Raw genomic sequence first — 22,715 nt, 5'->3', positions numbered from 1 at the left:
AAAGTGCAGAATCACAATTACTCATCATGCTGGATTTTGTTACAAAACCCTGTGATCAAGGCTACAGTACAAGCAGATCATAAGGCCCTGTAGGACACCTCCCACTGCAGGCACTGCTGGTGGCTGTCTCCTCCAAGAAACAGCACTGCCAAACCAGACATGACGCACTATTTTGAGTCTTTTTCATCAACATTCAGTAAAGTATTTGCATGCTTGGAGCTGCTTTCTATGGTTACCGAGTAGACTCGGACCTCCCCACACAGTCGCAGGCATCACTCTGCTTGCCCTATACAGCTCTGTCCAGAAGTGCATTTTTTGGGTGAGAAGCAGAACAAATTCTAGTTCTCAGTCTTTCTGTCATGACCCTATAAAGCAACTAAATCCGAATCTAGGAGCAGCACTGACACCGTTCTAGAGAGCATCAGGATAAACGTCCAAAACCGCATGAAGTTCAACAAGGCCAAGTGCAAGGTCCTGCACATGGGTCGGGGCAATCCCAAACACAAGTACAGGCTGGGCGGAGAGTTGCTTGAGAGCAGCCCTGAGGAGCAGGACTTGGGGATACTGGTGGATGAGAAGCTCAACGTGTGCCGGCAATGTGCGCTTGCAGCCCAGAAAGCCAACCGTATCCTGGGCTGCATCAAGAGAAGTGTGGCCAGCAGGGCGAGGGAGATGATTCTGCCCCTTTACTCCGCTCTGGTGAGACCCCACCTGGAGTCCTGCGTCCAGGTCTGGAGCCCTCAGCACAAGAAAGACATGGACCTGCTGGAGCAGGTCCAGAGGAAAGCCACAAAGATGATCCGAGGGCTGGAGTACCTCTCCTACGAGGACAGGCTGAGAGAGTTGGGGATGCTCATAATGGAGAAGAAAAGGCTCCAGGGTGACCTTAGAGCAGCCTGTCAGGACCTGAAGTGGGCCTACAGGAAGGATGGAGAGGGACTTTTCACAGGGGTGTGTAGTGATAGGACAAGGGGGAACAGCTCTAAACTAAGAGAGGGCAGATTTAGGTTAGATATTAGGAAGAAATTCTTCACCACGAGGGTGGTGAAACACTGGCCCAGGTTGCCCAGAGAAGCTGTGGCTGCCCCCTCCCTGGCAGTGCTCAAGGCCAGGTTGGATGGAGGTCTGAGCAACCTGGTCTGGTGGAAGATGTCCCTGCTCATGGCAGGAGGGTTGGAACCCAATGATCTTTAAGGTCCCTTCCAACCCTTACCATTCGATGATTCTGTGATTCTATAATCTCAACGGCTGGTTCTCACTACATTTGCAAAAAGCTTAGCTTAACAGAAATACTTGCACTTGTAGCGGCTGCAGGTGATAATGCAGACTGGGTACGCACCTAATAGAAAGCGGAATATTTACTGCCACAGATGTTTCCAGCAACCCAAAGTTTTTCAGAATGAAGATAAACCAGTATCCGCGCTGCTAGGGAACAACAGAAGAATGCTTTGGTGCTTTTCTGGATTTATTTTTTTTTAATGAAAAATTTCTAGTTTTGTGAAGAACACCATCCATCTAACTGTCAGAACCCACTGCTACTTTAACTAGAAATAAGCCATGTTTTTGTCTCAAAGTACCTCCCAAACTTCAGCTAAAACAAAATTCTATACAGAAAACAGATTTTCTAAAGCAGGGAAAAGGAAGGGATGAACAAAAGGATGGTCCTGTAACGAGCAAGGCAATACTTGATACATGGCACAGCCTGCTGCCAAAATTCCCATGCAGAACAGACAGCACACAGCAACGTCTACGAACTCCTCCTACACCATCCTATCTTCCCTTCAGATATCTCCCAAAGCTGAAAAAGCAAAGCTAGCACTACCAGCATCAGCAACTGCAATCCTTAATCTCGCTGGAATCACAAACCGAACGCTTGGGTCATGAATATGTACTTTCTCACGTACCATGCAAGACTTGCAAAAGCTTGGCACAAACTTCATCCCGCTTTACTCAAGTCTTACTCTAAATTAAGGGAGAGAAGTCCAGGACTGCAATAAAACCCTTTATCTTGGCATACATGCCTACATAGGAGCAAGGCATTGCAATTACTCCACATGGCTAGCAGCAATTTCTTCAACCTACGGACAGGGAAGGAACTCTGCAGCCCTCCTTCCTGCTTCTACACATCCCACCCCTTGCCGAGTCAGGCAGACGTTAGAGAAAATATAAGTGAAATATAAATTCACAAAAAAAGTTATCTGCTGACCGAAACAAAAGACAGGTTTGTTTGAAAGCCTGTGGCCCAATCCCTGCACCTATGTATGCATTTTTGTATTTTTTATACATATACATACACCTCTATAAACATACAGGTACTTTTTGGTTTTATGTATGAACACACACTGCTGCCACTGTGGGTACGGGCTACACATCTCACTGATGTCGTAAAAACATACTGCCTCAAGAGCTGCAAACAGCTGGCTGCATGGATATTTTTGGACTGCTACCAGGATTTTAGGTGTGACAGACTATTCTCTATAGCTTTGAAAGATGTGATAAAAGTGTACGTAAGTTCAAGTGATTTACTAAACCTGGAGAGAACAAGTCTATGAGATTTCAGACAGATATCAAGACAGTTGACACTTTTCAGTCCTATCGCTATAAGCAACATCACTATACTTAATGTCCAAGTATTCAGGAAGTATTCCAAAAATCCAAATTATAAACTGAAGTGTTCGTTCATTAGAGGCATGGCACACGGACACTAATTGGAATAACTGTGCAAAAACCTCAGCCTAATTGTTAAGCCTCAAATTACAATACTTACAAAAAAAGATGCTACAAAACATTAGAAAAGTAAAACTTCTGGTTTATGATTAAATGCATTTGTAAGTCAAGATGCACAAACAGCAGAGTAAGTCACGTATGGCAATTCAGCACCTCAGCAGCTTGTTACTGTACAGCCAAAAAAGCAAATGCAGTCCTGTCACACTGGGAGCTACGGCAAAACTCTAAACTTTTCCGAAGCTCTGATCTGTGCTACCATTTGATGACAACCATATGCATACTTCTGCATCACACAACTGAGTGTAAATTTTATTAATGTACTTTAAATTAGTTCCTGATATGATCTACACAGCAGGATGGAAATCAAGAGAGGAAAACTGGTCTTAGACGCAAAACTGAAACCAATTGTTTGGACAGTGCCACTAACATTCTACGGGTGCTCTTCAACTGTTTAAAACTTACATCTCCACACCAAATATGCTGGACCAGATAGCAAACTACACACGCAAGCTGCCTGTGCAAACAGAGTCACACTATATTTTATGAATTTCTTTCTCTTTAACCATTTCTGCTCAAGCATATTTTATTAGACAGTAGTGAAACTTATGCTGCATGTGAAAACAAAAACACAAAATAACCAAGATACTCTACAGGGACTGCCCTTGTCCACCTACCCACTGCTTTTGCAGTTAAGCTCGCTGCTAAATAAAAAAGCTATCCTTTTGTTCTACACATTCATCAAGTCGCTCAGGGGAATTAAATATTCTTCTGCACACAGTCTTCCAAGTCACACCATCAATGGAGCCACCAGGATGAGCATTTATGACAGGGCTGTGGTCTCCAGCATTACCAGCCTTCTTGCTCCACACTTCCTACGTAAACCAAGAACTAGTTTAAAAATAGAACGATCAGCTCTCTTCTGCCTGAATAGGTTACTATATAACAGGTTTGTTATTGAATATACAATTTCTGGGTCATTCTATTTCAAGACTCAAGAAAGATATCTAGTTTAATAAACAGAAAAACAGCTGTCATGTATTTCCTTTCACTGGCACTCATTCATAACCAACGGGTGGCTTTCGTGCCCACAAGAATTATTTAACTCTACTGTACCCATAAAGCTAGGAGAACTCTCTACTAAATATAGTCACGTGGCAGCATTTCAAGTTTCTAGACTTCCACTTTCATTTTCTCTCCCTTCTCCAAAAGGACACATTCACTGCAAAGCACGGATCTTTGTTGAGCTACTGAACACATTCTCAGATTTTTACCCATTTTTATCTTCTGATTCACGCTCATCCTAGCAAGAAGAACGTTCTGAAAGAAAAGGTGCCTGGAGAGGTTTTGTTTCACTCAGCAAGGGAAGGGAATAAATCAACATTTAGGGACTCACTCGTACTTCTGCCTATAAGCCAGCACAGCACTGCCACGCTGGGAGGGAATTACTAAACCCTTACATTAAGGTGAAACACTCTGATGAGACAAACACTAGCAATTAGGGCTGCAGAGCTTATTAAAATACCTCACGGCACGTTCCAGTGAGCATGACTGACTTTAGTCCTTGTGTTGTGTCTTGGCCCTAGCTAACAAAGTTCAAAACAAGGAAACCTTTATTTTACCAAGTTTTAGTTCACTTCCTGTCCCAGACTATTATGGCCACCCACACAGTTTAACAAGTGCGTCACCAAAAAAGTGACCAATTTTCAAATGAAGTGATGCCAACACACAGGTCATAAAATGCTTTGAAACTTCATTTTCCATAAAATCATGATGTTTATTTTGGGGATTAAAAGTGATGTGCGTGTATATATCATGTTTTTTTGGAGTACGAAATACCCAACTTCTAGCATAAAGCAACTAATTTCTCCCCAGCTTCTCTCCTGGGCACACTGACAACTTGGTCAACCCCTATTTCAACTGAAGTTTTCCAAGCTAAGAATCTGCCTTAAGAACTTCAGCCATCTGCAAGAACAAGGAAGCAGAAAACCGGCGTAAAAGTTTTACCTGGATTAAAATGCAGAAGTCTTTCAATGGGCAAGGTGCAAGAACTAGCTATTTTGAGCAAAATGCAACCAAATCTGAAGTTCTTTTAAGTGTGAGACCACACAATTTGGAACTGTTTCTCTATATATACACAGAAATAACAAAAACTGCATTCTTTGCACACAGGCCTCTTCTGCAAATTTTGATTTCCCATTCCCTCTTTCCAGTTAATTTTTCAACTGAGAAGTTACACTGCAAAAAATGCTTTACATGAATAATTAAACAGTCAGGTTACAAGCATGAGAATTAGCTAAACTGCATATTAAAGACACCGCAAATACATTATCTCTCACTCAGCACTCAGGATATGGTTTGCTGAATACACGAGCATCCATGCAGCATTTTATATTCTCACTGCTGGATACAGAGATTCAAGTAAGAGCAATGCAACAGGGATGGCCTCTTCCTCTTAGGCAGACAGGTTTTCTGTTGTTTTTATCTTCAGATAACACAGAATAAAACTCAAATACTGTCTTGCCAATCTCAGTTACCACCACAATGATGAACATTTTGCAAGTCAGACCGAAGGACCTCAGATCTGGATACCTCACATATATACATATGTGTGTGTGTATATATATATATATATATGATAATGTTAATTCATCTCTCTCCTATCAAAAGGTTGGTTTAAATGACTTGCTTACTATGTGGGGCAGTGCCTAGTTCTCCAGGGTTAGATGCAGTAGTTCTGCAACAGCATGTTAATTCAGGCCATGCTCAATACACATAAACTTGTTAGAAGTCATCTCCCATACCCTCATGTGGTTTGTACAGAAGTCACTAATTATTCCCTGCTTAATCTACATGCCTGCATATAACTTCTATCACTGCTTATCAGCTTTAAGCATAGGATGGGAATATTCTAAAGCGTCCAGTTGCAAGAAATGTATCCCCATTCCAGAATCAGGTTTTAAAAAGCACAAAATATTCCGGATGGCTCAGAAAACAAGAGACCAACGTTCAGCAACAACTACAAGCACCCCTCAGGTGAAAAACCGAGTCCAAAGCTACATCACAACCCAATCTGGCCTCGTGAACAAGAGACCCCTAAGAAAAACATGTGCTTCCAGCATGAAAGGAACTAAAGGATGGCACAGGCTGAAACACAACACACACTCAATATCCATTACCCTGCAATCGATAGTTCCTAGATAGACCAAAACTGCTTCAGGCTATGAACTAAATTCCTGTGCTATTTATCAAAATACATATGTAAAAAAAACCCAAATTAAGAGAGCAGTAGATGCAAAGAGGCATCGAGGCGATCAAAATTACGAGCCTTCACAAGCAGGTTTACGAAACACATTAACGGTATAAACAGGATATTTTCCCTTCTCCTCCTAAAAAGGAAAAAAAAACACTACAAACCACTTTCACAGACACAACAGAACAGAACACTTTATCATGAAAATCAAGATGAAAGCCTTTTAGCTGGATGGGTTGACCTGCTGCTACAGGGAGCCACCAGTTTAGACTGTAGATTTTTAACACACTCTCAAAGCAAAGAAGCAAGATTTACCTAGTGAAAAATTCTGAGAGACCTAACTCATGAGGAACACTCACACTAAATAAGTAGATAAGCAGAAGAGCTTTGCATGACACAGATACTGTGCAACACACTCTATTGTGCATCAGTGTTTTTTAAACAGAAATTAAAACAACCAGCGTAAGAGATATAGATGCTGATCGAACAGTACCACAGTAATAAGGTGTAGATTTAGCATAAATAGAAGGGTAATATATTTATTGGAGAAAAAAATAAGTAAAAGGATAAGCATTTTTTCTGGATAATCTAATAATCTTATTAACAGTGAAAACACAAATTAGATGCTAAAATCAATACAAATCTTTTTTTGACAAGGTGATTAGCCAGCAGAAGAGGCGACAGTCATGTCTCTTTAAACAGTCGCATTTCTAAATGCGCTATTAGGGGAAACAAATACAAGCTCCTTACATCTAGGATTCAAGGCCAGCAATCTACAACAGTTTCCAGTAGTGCTGACAAAGGGGAACCCGCATGCCTCATTAGCAGCTTAATCTAACCATAAGGTTAGATTATTTCCAGCAGCACTGTGCTTGTCAAGGATGAAACGTGAAACTTCCCCCCGTAAAAAAACATTCCTTGAAAGATCACAAACAAATTGCTGGAAACATAAATACCTACCGCACCAACACAACAACCCACATTTTACTGAGAGAAGATAGCCTATAAAGGCTATCAATACAAATAGTAGCAGCCTATATTTAAAATAAAAACTCCAGTACATATTAAGTTCTACAACACAGCTATATAGTCGCAGAGATTCAGATGCTTACCTGAGGAGGATAATTGCTTTCTGAAGACCATCTTGATGACTGATCATTGGGCTTGTCCACCAAGATATTCCTAAAAAATGAGAAGCCAGAAGTAATGTAAATAACTGCAACACTGTATTTGACCTCTCCAATAAGATTTGCCACACACACACTGAACATTCTCATGTAACTACCCAAATCGCTAAGCAGAGCCTAAGGTTCCCCCTCTCTTATTAAAAATTTTCTACATCGCTATTTTACAGCACCCATCAAAATACGCCTCCAAGCCTTGTGGTTGTGAAATGGAGCTCCAAGTTGCGAAATAAAAAAATCCAAATTGTGAAATAAATGTAAACCAGATGAATTTACGTAGGCCCAAGTCCACAAAGTGGAAAAAACGGTCTCATTCACCTCAACAGGACAAAAATTTTTCAATAAGGTTAAAATGATTAGCAGTCAGGCTGTTAGCAAGCCAAAATCTGTTCTTTACTAGACAGGCGATACTGGAATGGAGAGACCGAGCTGCTAACCTACTTGAGCTTTCTTGGAATACGGAAGATGACCATCTAACACCAAATTTTAACAAGTATATTTCATATGAGCTACAAGCCTAGAACAATACATAAGAAAGCAGATCAAGCAGCAAAATTACTTTCAATTCACTTTCTTACAGTTTGGAATAGTGCAGCATTTAGGTAATTAACATAAATTCAGTATAGATTTTTGGCTAAAATGAAACAGATTCATCACGGAAGTCATATGAGGGATCTGCCTTCCTCTTGCCTATAATTGTGCACTAAAGCTCACCTCCCAGATTAAATTAAAAACTAAAAAAAAAAGTCCCAGAAATACATATGACTATTGGCGAGGTAACAATGCACCACCTGCTGGACAAGGCTTACGAACTCTACCACAGCCAACTAACGAACTCGCCAGCTCGTAAAATTTATGTAAAAAGAAGGAAGCAGTCATCAAAAGGCTTATGCCATCTCCATCTGCTGTGTAGGAGGAAAAGAACACGAGCATCTGGATTACTACAAAGGACTGGAGGAAAAAGCATTCACATAAAAGCTCAGAAGGGAAAGAGGTTAAGTCAGAGGTTGAGCAGTAACCGAGAAATTAGCTCGCTCTTTCCACACCGGGCAGACCAAAATCACCGCACTAGCAACGGTATCCAAGCAGTCCCACACCCTGACAAGGGAGAGAGCAAGGAGCTAGAACAGGGTGGCCCCTCAGAATGAGTACATTCTAGAGAGCTGGTCTAGAGGCTGTCCATCTGCTGGCTTTACAACAGACACATCCTGATTTTTAACAGCATAGGAACAAAATTCCGGTTCCCTCTCCCTTTAGCCAGTTTCCATCACCGCACAGCATTTGTTAACACAGGCCTGCAGCTACTTTGTTCACACAACCCAACGGGGAAAATGCTTTTGAACAGCACAGGGACACGCACTACCCTCCTGTTCTAACCCCATCAAAATAGGAGACATCAAGCCACCGGTCTGCATAATTCAACATCCAGCTAAGCACATCTAGTTTGCAGCGCGAAGGGGCTCACCTCCAACAGAAAACCTAGCCTCCATCTTCCGTTACAACAGGGACAAAACGAACCAAGCAAACCAAAGGGGAGAATTTGGAAATTATGAGACAAATTTCTAATAAAAGTTGACAGTCTCAAAGGCAAGTCACCACCAGAAACCTAAACACGCTTGTTTTGAGAAGAATCACACCCGCAGTCTCCTGTATCACGCCACTGGCAAGGCAAAAGGGTATTTAGGAATTTCTTAATACCTTTTAATACCTGGAGAGAAGAAAAACTGCTAAACTTCAAGGAGATACGTATCTTACATCGAATACTTCAGGGACAGGAAAGCAGATAAAACCAGATAACACTGCATGGCTTTTGTCCTTTATGGAACTTCATCCCAACATGCAAGAAGACAATATACCCTACAGAATAAACTTTATTTACAATGCTATTACATTTATTTAAACATTAGATAAGCTCTTTATAAGTTGAGCAACATTTGCAGGAATTGGCGCTGTTACACGGTCAGATAACGCCCTGCTGGAAAGAGGCATTTTAGAACTGGGACAGATCCCAAAGATCGTATTTTTAGAAGTAGATTTGTTTGCTTCTCCAGGTCAAAGATCAGTTTGCCACAACCAAAGAGAACCTCAATCAGTACAGCTAGACAAGATGAAAATCCTGCAGAGACAGAGAAAAGGGACGGGCAGCTCACACAAAATTAAGGCTAAAAAGAAATTTAAAAGAGAAGAAGACAGCAGCATCCACAGAGATATAAATATGCTTAACAATACACGGGTTGTTAATTTATTAAGATTAAACAAACATTGAAGACAGAAGTCCATATGTACAATCTACCATAATGGTTTAAGAAAATTTATGGGCTCAAAAACTTGGAGGAATTCAAGCATTCCAGCAGTCACGAGACAGTAAGAAACAAATAAATGCATATCCTAATGACAGATGCCTCTTTCCATGTGAAGTCGTTTTTCTGGACATCACAACAATCTCACACAGTACCTGGAGGCAGGCTTTTCAGTTATGGCACCTAGATTAAAACCTCTGAGAAACTTTCGAAGTGAAAATTCCATTAACTCAATGACTTCCCACGTAATTTTCACAAGGCATTAAAAACGGTGTTTGTAAGCCCTTGAGCTACCGTAAGTACCAAGTAGTTTTACGCAAGCTTTTCCTGTGAAAAAAGCAACCCATTAAATGCAGTCTGAGATAACTCATAAACTGTAGATACAAGATCTAGTCTAGCACAAATCCGCAACGCTGCCAAGAGAGACCATTCCACCCACTCGCACCTGATCCTCCCCCTCTCTACACCAGCAGCTACAATAAAGATTAGCATAAATAACTTCAGTCAGACCAGTTCTCCAATTCAGCTTACTACTAGTGCCAGCACAAAAGGAGAAGAAAAAAAGACGAGTAGCTGGATCCAGACAGGGCGTTCATACTGGAGTGAGCTTCCAATACCACTTCCCCTGGTTAGCAACTTCTAAAAAAAATTAGATGTCCTGGTACCTCTGCTACTTTGTGGGCAGTCCTGCTCCACACTAAAAGCTAAGCAGAAGGAGCTACTTTATCTGGACCACGAACAGCAACATGTCCAGAGGCAGTACTGGTGTGCCTTAAACTCATAACCTGGCTTCCTTCATGGCTATTAGCATCTAAGCCTTTATTGTAAGCATTCCCAGCACTAAATAAGAGAAACAGATCGTTCTGGCCGCTTTGCGTAGAAAGCCCTCTTGGCAGAACACAGTGGAAGTTTCTTTTTATTACCAATGCAGACGCTGGTCTTCCAGCTGCTGGAAGTAGATAATTTTTCCTTTTATCAACCCAGAAACCGCCATATCCATTGTACCAACTGCTGGCTGATCTCTGCTGGAATTAAGAGACGTCCCCACGCTTGCTATTACCAGAGGACCTCTCCGTGCAAAAACCTCTGGGGTTTCAGGAACGACAATCACTAAGGGAGAGTTTTTCGTTGTTTGGGGGGGAGGAAAGGGAGCAATAAGATGACTTTGCAGAGCGTACTGCAAATTAGGTTTAAGGCTGATACAATTTCCATCTAACCTAAATATTTTCATGAAGCTGCTATTAAAGAAATCCGTGACTTCAGGAACAAGTCCTTCAGATTAAACAAATCCAAAACACTAGCTTTGCTTGGCACGTTCAAACTGCTCTTCAGAGAGCAGCTGTGCACCAAAGGGCACATGTGTTTCCAAGAGGACTTGGAACTCGGACACGGCTCTTCTAGAAAAACGCCAAAGTACCACGCCACTAAACTGCAAAAAGCATTTGGAGTGCTACAAAAACACAGTCTGACTGAAAATGGACAAAGTGCTTTCTTCAGAATTGCCCATGTGAAGATTTTTTCATTTTTTTCCTACAACCGTCCTGAAACAGACTAGTAAGAATAGAGCAACTAGAATATACGGACTAAAAATTGCACTAAGTCCACTTTACAGAGGACTGTAAGACATGGTGGGCCAACTATTCCAAACACCTGGAACCATCACACCAGCCAGTCCAAAGCATCAACGGAGACACTCTTGCCCAGCCCAGACATTGGAATGTACACACAGTCTGAAACTAGAGAAACAGCAATAAAAAAACCACCAAACCACAACCCACCACCAAAAAACCCTACTCCATGGATCTGGAAAGAACTGGAGAAATTTTTCTCCTGCAACTCCCAACTAACGCTGATTTCAAACCACCCGGCTGCGATGTTCACCAAGCTTTACGTACCTATGACTGTCCCCTAAAGCAGTTAAAAAAAAAAAGAAAAAAAGTATTTTATTACCAAGTTTCTCTCCTTTCTATTGGAAAAGTTCTCTACTTAAAACGGCATCAGGAGACGAAGACATGAAAATTTCTTGGTTGAAACAACAGTAAAATATGTATAATTATTATGCAGTATGGAGATACATTCAGGAAAAAAAGCTTTTTTGGGTTTGGGTGCTATTTTTTTGTTTTGCATTTTTAAAACACAGCAGTTCCTCACCCCATTGCTAAGAAGTACAGGAGGACCTCTCGCATCATAAAACAAAGTTTGAGTTAAACACATACACAAGTGTGCAAATTAACTACTACACTGTCACAAGATTTGCCAACTCAGTGCTCAAACTTGCTTCCATCTCCTCAGCAGCAGTTTCACTCAAACATCCAGTATATTATAAATTTACTTCTATCAAAAGTAAAATACTTTTTTGTACAGCGTACAAAAATAAGCTGACTAATTTAGAAATCACATTACAGAAATATACTTAGCAGATCACAGCTGACTATACTGGAAAACAAAACAGGTATCACTTAGCTCTGGCCTCAAAATAGTTCCATTAAAACCAATTTCTTAATTATTTCTTCCGATGAACAGTTGTCTCCTTTTTTTAAGCTGCCTCTCATCACTGCCAGCCCAGTGATACGCGAAGGCCGTTACTAAAAAACAAACTGCTTTTAAACATGAAATGACACCGTTACAGACATTTGCAGTAACACAAGATAGAAAGTACTCCTTTTCAGTCCCTCTATCTAGTTAAGACTTCTTTAAATAAGGTATTTTTGAGTCATCAGTGCTTCTTCCTGACATGCCAGGAATTAAATGTTGCCAATAGCGACTAAAACTGCAGCAGTACAGTGAGCTCCCAGCAAGGTGTCAGAGCCCAGTAAATAACTTCTATTCTGGTGACATTCGACAACCCTAAATCATGGATTAAACTTTTGACTGTATCACAGCACTGGACAACCCAAATCCTTAGCAGCAAAAGCTCCCAGCTCCAGGTTGGTAGTATCAGTACTAGCAGAGCAGAAAAACAAATTGGAGGAAAAATAAAGTCAGGCTTATATTGGTAACCACAGTATCTCCACACATCACAGATGATTACCAGCCTAACTGTCCCAGTGTTCAGGGATTATAATTTAGACGTGATTTAACTGTTAAGTGATGCCGAACCTTTAGGCTTAAAAATTACCAAGGTTTGTTCTCTCCCTGTACTAGCTTTGGTTTTAAATTTAAGAACTGAAACAACAAATCCTTTTCATGTACTTAAAATCTACCTACTTTCTGAAAAGAAAATCACTTAAAATGCTGATGAAATCAGCAATTATAAAGACTGCTTCACCTAGTCATCTTGGTGAACTGATATTAGTGAGTACGAGATGATTTTGAAACTTTTCTCTGCTCATTTCTTTTCATCCTCAGTGTTCATTTCTACGTGTCTAAGCCACAACAATATTTAAAATTGAGCCTTTTACGTGATCCACAAAGTACTAACACAAGCTACCTGGCTTGTGAGGTTCCAGGTGAGGTTCCCTGAGCAGAAATAAATCCCTGGCTTGATAAAAAGAGAAAGAATAGGATGAATTCTACCCTTTGATACTCAAGCAAAAAAGACAAAGATATTAGATTTTTCAGCTCAATGTATTTGTAGCAAATAAATAAAATATTGTAGTAAAATTTGCCAGAGTTTAAGACATCACCAGTCATAGCCACTTTATAACAGAGTTCAGTTTTCACTTTAAAAAAAATATCACATCTTGCTGGGAAAATAGTTCAGACTGTGTCTGAAGATTGGGATTTCTACTGTCAGCAATCACCAGAGGAGTCACTGAACTTAAGACTTCCCAAATCTTCCACAACACTGGTGGAGTAGCACACTTCTGTACTGCGTGGCTCTCACTCCTCGCTTTCAGAAGCCTTTTCTTGGAAAGCGACAGATCCTTTACAAGGAGATCAGAGGAAAGCAATGTCTAGCACACGTCTGTGTAAATCCCCTATGCAGTATTTTGGGAGCATCACAAACTTGGTGGAGTATTTTTGTTTGACTAATGCACATATGGAAAAAATTCACAAAGGCCAGGAAGGAGATTTAGGTCTTCCATGATTTCATAGCATTGCAACAATGCTCTTACATGCCACAATATTAGTAACATTTCCGCTCAACAAAGGAATCCACAAAAACAGACTAAGTGATTACATGTAAAGATATAAATTCCTAATGTAACCCATAAACACATCTTTAATAATTCATCAGCAGTGTAACTTCACACCTAGTAAAAAGTTCACCCAAAACCTGATGTCTGTCAAACGATTTAAAACAGATTACATTGAACAAAACAGACTGAAGCCCCCTCACGCCCAAACTAACGTCAGGTATGGAGCATTTTCACCAAAACTCTACAGAAAACGCCTCCTGGTTCCAGGCGGGACCACCTTCACTGCATTAGGTTTCCTTTTAAAATTAAGGTTTTCTCACTGACAATGTAACTCCACTCAGAGAATCCAGAAGACAAAATACTCACCTGGGAAAATAAAGAAGTACCAGCCTGTCGTTAAGTACTCATTACTTGGGGAATTGCGTTACAAGTCAGAACATTTGCCCCTAGAGCTACATTAGGGAACAATTCCTTATTTTGGGGCAATATAAATAATTCATGATAAAGGGTACACCAGTTCCCTAGCCAAAATTACTTTCATATTTGGCAGTTTCCAAACCCTGTACCAGAAAGCAGGCTTTTTAGGACACAAAATGTGAAAGCTAGCAGTAGCATACTGTCATGAAAGAGCAGGGTGGGAACTCATTCAGCAATTCCTCACTCATGGGTCAATTTACCTAATCCAAATTCTTTTCTTCCATTTTAACACTCTGTGTTAAGAGCACCTCTTTACTAACACAACTTTCAAATGTAGAATAGGCTAGCAAATTAATATTTAAATATTATCATAAGGGCGATATGTTGCTTAAAGTATGTACCTACAGAAAAGCATTCAAGAAAAATGCAGGTAGTGTCCTAAGCAGAATTTCAGTGTTTTTCAGGCAGCTTCCCAGAGCTTGAGTGTCACATTATGAACCCAGCAGTCAGTCTGGGGAGAAAAGGCAGAGAAGCCTGAAGAAAACACCAAACTCAAAATTACCAGTGCACAATTTTTCTCCATTATCAAGATCATGTCATTTTCCAGGAACTGCAGAACACACCAGCAGAGGAGGAACAACCGCTATTAACCAGTTTGCTTTTGCAGTTTAAATTCAGACATGCAGGCCACTGTCCTGAACTGAAATATATGGTTGTGCTCCTTGATTTACATTGATCCAGGAAATAATTTCTCAAAGATTATGCAAACTGAGTTTCAAATGACTAAAATAGCAACTACCTAAGGTAACAAAGAACTCTACATCTCCAGCCCTCCTTCCCCCACTTCCAGTAACCAGCACATTATTGAATTCAGATCCAGCTGAACTTACAGTCCACTCTTCCTACAAAATTCAGCATACCATAGTCAAAAAAGGCAAAACTACATTTGGTTTTAGAGGTTTATACTAACGTGCCATTAAAGTAAGTGAAGCATTGGCTTGTTTTGGAAGTTTGGAACATGTCCACCTCTAGATAACTGACTGAATCAACGCTGCACACACCACTTAACCTCAACAGAAAAATCTTGATCACATCATAAAATCAACAGCGGTGATAAACCTAACTGTGCATTTTAACTGTGATCTGCTAAAAGATGATGAACGTGCAGAATAAGAACCGATATTCTCTGGCATGTTCAAAAAAAACAAAAATCAAGCAGACTGTACATGCCATCTCAGCAATAACAACAGTAATCTCAAGGAAAACGTGCTCTGTTTGAAACAGCGTCTAAGTCCTTAAGCAAGTAATTAGTAATGAGGAGCTAAAAAACCTTTATTAAGCTTGCAGGATATAAAGCCACATACAGAAGAAATGATCCATGATCTGATGATGTTACCACCTCCTATGAAAATTTTACATTCTTAATGTTCCCCAAAAATGCCATCCCAGAAAAGGTTGAGCATCACAGTAATACAGGTTCTGCCAGGTTAGTCACGCCAGGCAACTAGACCAATTAGCATTTCAGCTTCATCCTTCCACCAGTGATTAAAACCTTGCCTAAGCTCCTAAATAACAGCTATATTTTAACTGGAGCTTAAAGAAATTTCTTCTCTTGCTACAGCATTTGTGCTTTTCTCTGGGAAGCAAGAGCTATCAGACTTCTGCTGCCCACGGAAGGCATGAGCAACTTCATAATTTTGTGATTTTTTTCATTTCCTCCATCTCTCTGATCTTTTTCTCTCTCACCACTTCACCTTATTAGACACTAGAGAAGCACCTAACACTTATGTATGCAATCTGTAGGCAACTTCATTTTCTACAGAAATATTTTTTGTTTTGAAGTACTCAATTTCAGCTTTCAGAGAAAAATCCTAGGCTGCAGAAGTGATGTAAGCAAGGGAGAAAACGCCTGTCAGGACATGAGATTGTCTAGAAACATCCAGAAAACCCACACAAGTAGGAAAAAAAGTACTTTCCACTGGACACTGAAAAGGACAAGAAGCGGAACTGAGAACATTTTTCAACACGGAGTTCACCGGAGGGGAACAGAGGCAGCCAGCTCGCTTCATTAGTCAGTGTTGGCATTCCCAGCTCATTTTTTCAGTAAATGTTAAAAAGCATCGATCAATATTGCAAAGACATCATGAGCACGCAATTACAGACAGCCAGCAGGTGTGCCTGTTCATCTTCCCATATCTAAAGGCAAAGCAATTTGAACAAGGAAAGTGATATGGCTACACTAAAATAGTCAAGTTATAAATACTCACAATTTCAGTTGAAAAAACTACATTCATGCTTGGGGGGGGGGGGGGGAAGCCAAGCTGCAGTTCTACAACTAGAATAAAAATCATCACTGCTATGTAACTGAAGTTATTTAAGAACCCATGAGACATTAGCAGTATCATTACAACTTCTGGCGTATGGACGATGAGCACAGTTCACCCTGCCAGAAAAGTTCAAAACCACACTTCGCTAGTCCACCACTTTGGACTGGTTTAGGTAGCTTTAAACTGCTTGAGATCTCAGCAGAAGGTATTTTCACCTCGTCGAGGAAACAGAGCTCGGTATCAGAAAACAGAACAGAACAAACCAACCTTGTCATCAGTCATGACTGATGTCAACTTGAACATGAGATTCTTCAAGACCTGGACGCATCTATAACAAGATTTATGAACCTGTAAGGTACAGATCTAAATCATCGGTTTCACACAGTAGGGGGAGAAACTGAGAATCAGGTTTCACTAGCCACAAATACATGTTTTTTCCTGTCACAGAAATCTCAGAGAACAGGTTAGCTGGAATTCAGGTTATTTTCTGGATTTTTGTTTTTGTTTTTTTTTTTTTTTTAAATCATTCTGGACTTTACCCTAAAAAGTGTTACAAACATTCTCAGTACCTTCTTGCTAACACTTTACTATATATTTGAAAACAAAGGAGAGTACATCTCTGTTTCAGAGTAAAGACAACACAGCAGTAGACCTTTGGTTCGACTGGGCAGGAACTTACTGTCACATCCTCTTAACTAAAAAGAAAAAAAAAAAAAAAATCTACATTCTCAGTTTGGAAGTCCACGAGTCACTCATAGTTTACCATCAAGTATCTATCACTTAGCTTACTTCCCCTGGTTTGATGGAAACACAGGAACCCAGCAAAATCGCACACAATTATTTCAAGTGTATTGTAACAAATCAGCTGGATTTTTCTCTGTTCCAGTATGCTTTCTAAGAAAGAGACAACAGAGCCATCCAGCCTTCAGCATTTCATGCAATGTCACATAAGGTGTCAAACTGGAAAAGACTGGAATTACGAGAATAGCTGAAGACCACAGCAAAATAGATTAAAATGTGTTACAATGCAAAAGTGACTACTAATTAGGAGGAGGTTGCTAATGCCATTTAATTTTCAGCTAAGAAACCAATCATATTTTATATTCTTAATAATGACCTCAGCACAAGAAATAATTTAACAAAATACCAGTGAAAATCCTAAAGTCAAAACTAGGAAATATACTGATCTCTACAGACATAGCATACAGGAAAACCTGAATTACTCTGAAGATCCGAGCAACAGAAATGGGATGAAATTTCCTCACAAAGGTACATGACTAGCACAACACAGTAAAAAGCTCTTGTTAGTCTCTGAAGTGGGATTTCAGCCATATAAAGCAGTGACAGAAGGACCTGAGTGCATTAGCCAACTACAAGATATCATCAGTCACCAGTCTGATGCAACCACTAAAAACCATGGTCCTAGGATACAGTAATTTAGCATTTAGCAGTAGAAAAGGGTACATGACTGCCATCACTCAGAGCACAATACTTCACCTCTCATTCACCTCAGCAGGCAGTTCAAACTGCAGCAGGTACAAAAACAGGCTGTTTTAAAAAAAAAAAAAAAAAAAGGATATGACCTGATTCTCTCTGAATGCAGAGCAATAGCTTTTGGTTCTCTTCCTTACCAAAAAAAAAATAAACAAGTTTGAACAAGGGTTACATTACCCATTACCTTCTATAAATTGTTTATTCCCCTCCTTGACCAAAAAAAGAAGCGACTGAGCTCATCACTCTCTGCAGAAGGCCAGAGAAGAGGGGAATCAAGTCCAGGTCTCTCTTGCTCAGCATATGTCAAAAGACACCAGTACTTGTTTGTGTAGCTCACGTGAAGCGACTGTGGGTGGTGGGGAAATCCCTAGGCCGGTCCCTTGTGAGACATCAGGGAGCAGCCTCCAACGTGGCTTCACTTCTCCAGGAGGGACCGCGGAGAGGCAAGGAAGGGATCTGGTGGAAGACTCTGAGGCGACGTGCGGGGTTGCACATTTTCCAAGTGGGACAAGCTGAAGCCTCTCAACGCACTGTTGTCCCTGCACAGGACGAGCATCTCTGGAAACACCAGATGTTTCAAGAATAAATTTTCTCTTAGATCAATTTTCCTCCCAAAGGTACTATCTCCCCTACAATGCAGGCTGAACTAGACATTGTTACTAGACCAACTATTTCACTTCTATCCACAGAGTTCTTAAAATAAATATCCAAATCCGCCTTCCTCCTTGTAGCTACAAGCCAATAGTGGACAACAGCAGCTTGAAAAACAGTAGAACTATTCTTTGTCAGACTCGAGAAGAACAATCTTTATTTAAAGTTTGGAAAGGTCTTTGCAAACATGCAGGTAGCTGTAGCACCAGTGAAACAGCCAGAAATTGGATCCAGCACTAACTAATTCCCTAGTACCAGTACCAAACACAACATGGAAGATGCTGGCGTTCACCAGAATAAACTTCTCTGTCACTGAAAGCAAACTGGTGTTTTTGAACAGACTACTAATCCTAAACTAGAATGGGACCAGAAAGGTCTTTAAAAAACACTTTTGAGGTTTTTTTTTTAATTAAAAAGAGCAGTTATCAGGCGATTTCAGTGTTCTGAAAAGTTTCAGTATCAGTTCAGCATCATATAAGCATATGCAATGTAAGCTACTAGACATCCAATTTCTTCCCTGGACAATGGTGATAAAAGCTTTGTATTTCATAGCTTTGGTTTACATCTAAAACCACACAACTACTTAAGAACTGCATTTAAATCATTCTTAGCTGACACAGAACATGGGTAACCTACTCAGTCCCTCTTCCACAAGCCCTTTGCCTGCACAGCTCCCATTGACAAGCAACATTACTAAGCAAGTATTCCAATACACATTATGGCAGAGTCCCTCTTCTGCTTCAAGGTTAAAGTAGCTACTTCCTAGTTATGCTAGCAAACTTATTTAAACTACAGTATAACCAGAATTCCCAATATCCTTCCAGAAAAGCATCATTCTGTTCTGCGTATTAAATACTAAGACAACCCTTAGCTCTATCTACGCTTTCATCGTGCAGTATGTTATGTTCCTCCCCCAGCAATTTTAAAGTTTTCCATCTTCACTCCATCCCCAAAAACCCTCCCGCCCATATGCTGCTTTATAAATTTTCTCCTTTTGAGAATCTCAGTTTAAGCTGCAGTTCAAAGCCTCCCATTTCCATTTCAGATCACATTTTAGCTCTCTCCCAGAACACAGGCATCAAAAGTCAGCAAACAGCAAGTAAATACCAAAACTTTCCTAGAAGACGGCACACAAGCGTTAGGACCAGCATCCCTCAGACCAAGGTCAGCATGCCTGAGAATAACCCCACCACTGGGATTATTGAACACTGCTTAAAAGCCATTAAAAATTGTTTTTACTAACCATAAGCACATTTAAACAACATCTTAAAAAACAGTTGAATGCAAGGACACGCATTTGTAAAACACCAGCCCTATACAGGAAAGGGAACTGTATCACGGAAGGCAATGACAATTAAGGACTTTGAGCAGCACTGCATACACCATGTGAACATTAATTCCTGACACAGTCTGTAACAGAAAGGACTAACGGGAGCCTTGGAAAGGAATATCAAGGAGAAAGATGGTATTATCACTTTATATCGCATCAGTGAGATCAATAATGGACTGTCACCCTTCTCTTCAGGGACTAACACCTTAATATGAGACTGAAAGCTAGAAATGCTTATAGAAGTGACTACAAGCATGATCACAGAGCTGAAAGAAACACCTTAAAGTCAAGTCTTTTTAAGAAAAAAAGGTAGAGGGATTACTTAATCATCACCAGAAATTCTCAATTAGAAAAGAATCCAGATTTTTAATATCTAACAAAGCAAACATACAGAAAGATAAAATGACTAGGAGTTTAGTCAGAAAAACTTTTTTTTCAGTTTCACTTCATTTTGCAAAGTGGAGGTAAGTCATGACATTAATAATTAACAAATAAGACAACCCTGTCACTCCTTGACAGTGACTTAAAGATATTTCAATCACAGGTTATTAAATTCATCACAATCAATGATTAGACAAGACTCCATAGCCGGCAATGACTAAGGTGTCCAAAGGCTGCAGTCCTAATGGTCATCCAGATCTCCAATGCTGAAAGTGACTTCTCGAAAAGGTGGACCAAAAATAGCACACCTAGATCACATTATAGTCACTCCAAATTCTACTTTCAGCAACTAGAGGAATTTAGTGGGCCATAGCAGGGCTGCCACACAGCCAGGTCTCCCATTTAGGATGGGTTCACATTAGTACGGCAGCACAAGTTACTGTAAAAAACAGCTCCAGGCTCCTTTTGCCAAACCAAAAGTTACTTTTCAGTTAAAAACTTAGGAGTTTTAGTTGAACAGCAGAAGGCAAGGGCAACAGATGACCATCTTCCCCCAAAACCACACACAAGAGGTGACGGCAGCCCAGCAAGCCTCCAGCATTCCAGAGGTCAGGGGCAGGAGAGGAAACCCAGCTGCCAAAATACACAAAGCCTGCAGGCACCTGACATATCCAAAGCTGCTGGGGGGGGGGAGGTTTACTTCGCCTTCTCCTCACTTAACCTGGTGTTAACGTTAGCTTAACACACACACGTAGCGCTCACTTTTTCCCCATGCATCCAGGGCCAGCTTCTCCTCCTCACGTGCACGCTCCCTCGCCCATACCTAGTGATCGCCGTCCCATGCACGCTGCCCTCAACACCCAAACCCGGTGCTTACCCCTCTCCTACCCCAGCCAGGTCCTCTCTACCACCTCACCCCCCAGACCTGCCGCCCAGACCCTCCACCCCACAGAAAGCCCCCCCAAAATCTGTTCATTGACCCTTCCACCATACACGCCAGAGGGTGGGAGATCAACACCCCCCCAGCCCTGCTGACCACCCCTCCCCTCACACACAGACCCCCCAAAACCTGCTGACCACCACTCCCCTCCTCACACACAGACCTCCCAAACCCTGCTGAACACCCCTTCCTGGGGAGGAACAACCCCATGCACCAGTACAGGCTTGGGGTGGACCTGCTGGAGAGCAGCTCTGCGGAGAGGGACCTGGGAGTGCTGGGGGATGACAGGTTAACCATGAGCCAGCAGTGTGCCCTGGCTGCCAAGAAAGCCAATGGGATCCTGGGATGCATTAAGAGGAGTGTGGCCAGTAGGTCAAGGGAGGTTCTCCTTCCCCTCTACACTGCCCTAGTGAGGCCCCATCTGGAGTACTGTGTCCAGTTCTGGGCTCCCCAGCTCAAGAAAGATGAGGAGCTACTGGAGAGAGTCCAGCAGAGGGATGCGAGGATGATGAGGGGACTGGAGCATCTCTCCTACAAGGAGAGGCTGAGGGAGCTGGGCTTGTTCAGCCTGAAGAAGAGAAGGCTGAGAGGGGACCTTGTAAACGCCTCTAAATATCTCAAGGGTGGGTATCAGGAGGATGGGGCCAGACTCTTTTTCAGTGGTGCCCAGTGACAGGGCAATGGACAACGGGCACAAACTGGAGCCTGGGAAGTTCCAGCTGAACATGAGGAAGAACTTCTTCCCTCTGAGGGTAACAGAGCACTGGAACAGGCTGCCCAGGGAGGTTGTGGAGTCTCCTTCTCTGGAGATATTCAAGACCCACCTGGACAAGGTCCTCTGCAACCTGCTCTGGGTGACCCTGTTTCGGCAGGGGGTTGGACTGGGTGACCCACAGAGATCCCTTCCAACCCCCACCATTCCGTGATTCCTTCACACACAGCCCCCTAAACCCTGCTGACAACCCTTCCCTCACAGACCCCCCCAAACCCCGCTAACCCCGTCTTCCCACACGCAAAGCCTCCCCCGCGCCTGGCAGCCGGGCCTCCCCTCACCGGCCCCGGGCCGCCACCGCACCGCCGCGGCCTCCCCGCGCAGGCCCCACGCCGGACCCGGCGCAGGCCCGGCACCCCGGCGCGGAGCGGAGCGGCCTAGGGCCGAGAGCGGGACTCACTCGGGCAGGTAGGTGGAGGAGAAGCTGCTCCAGCGGTGCAGGGTGTAGCCCAGCACCCGGCTCTCGGGCCCCGCCGGCCCCGCCGCCGCCATCTTGTTGTCAGCAGCGGCAGCCGCGGCCCCGGCAGCGCCCGCGGGGGGCGGGGCCGCGCTCTTAAAGGGGCCGCGCGAGTTTGGGGGGGGCCTTGAGGTGGGGCCTGGGTGGGAGGACGGGCCGCGGGGCTGAGGTGGGACTCCAGTGGGGCTGTGAGGTGACACCCCCCCCGGAGCGGGCTGCGTGGGGCTGGGGGGCTCAGGGGGATGTCCTAGGGGGCTGCGGTGGGGCTCGGGGGGATGCTCCGTGGGGCTGAGGTGGTCTGTGGGGCTCAGGGGACACACCATGGGGCTGAGGTGGGGCTCAGGGGGATGCCCCGTGGGGCTGAGGTGGTCTGTGGGGCTCAGGGGACACACCATGGGGCTGA

General features: G+C 42.4%; 1 protein-coding gene across 3 annotated transcripts in view; it reads right to left on the bottom strand.

Moving 5' to 3' along the window:
• MKLN1 (muskelin 1) overlaps positions 1-22,375 on the bottom strand; it is a 100,063-nt gene extending 77,688 nt beyond the window's left edge. Inside the window, exons 1-2 of one of the 3 annotated variants that reach the window (XM_075429464.1) lie at positions 22,256-22,375; positions 7,090-7,159 (exon numbers count right to left, since the gene is read on the bottom strand). In XM_075429464.1, the coding sequence (XP_075285579.1) occupies positions 7,090-7,159; positions 22,256-22,347 (162 nt within the window). In that variant the 5' untranslated portion in view covers positions 22,348-22,375. Of the gene's footprint in view, positions 1-7,089; positions 7,160-8,916; positions 8,992-21,246; positions 21,328-22,255 lie in introns of those variants that run through there. The other 2 variants (XM_075429467.1, XM_075429466.1) reach the window with 2 other exon arrangements.
• Positions 22,376-22,715: the final 340 nt, after the last annotated feature.

This window comes from Opisthocomus hoazin, chromosome 8 (assembly GCF_030867145.1).
Source record: "Opisthocomus hoazin isolate bOpiHoa1 chromosome 8, bOpiHoa1.hap1, whole genome shotgun sequence".
NCBI lineage: Eukaryota > Metazoa > Chordata > Aves > Opisthocomiformes > Opisthocomidae > Opisthocomus > Opisthocomus hoazin.
This window is presented reverse-complemented; position numbering and strand designations above follow the sequence as displayed.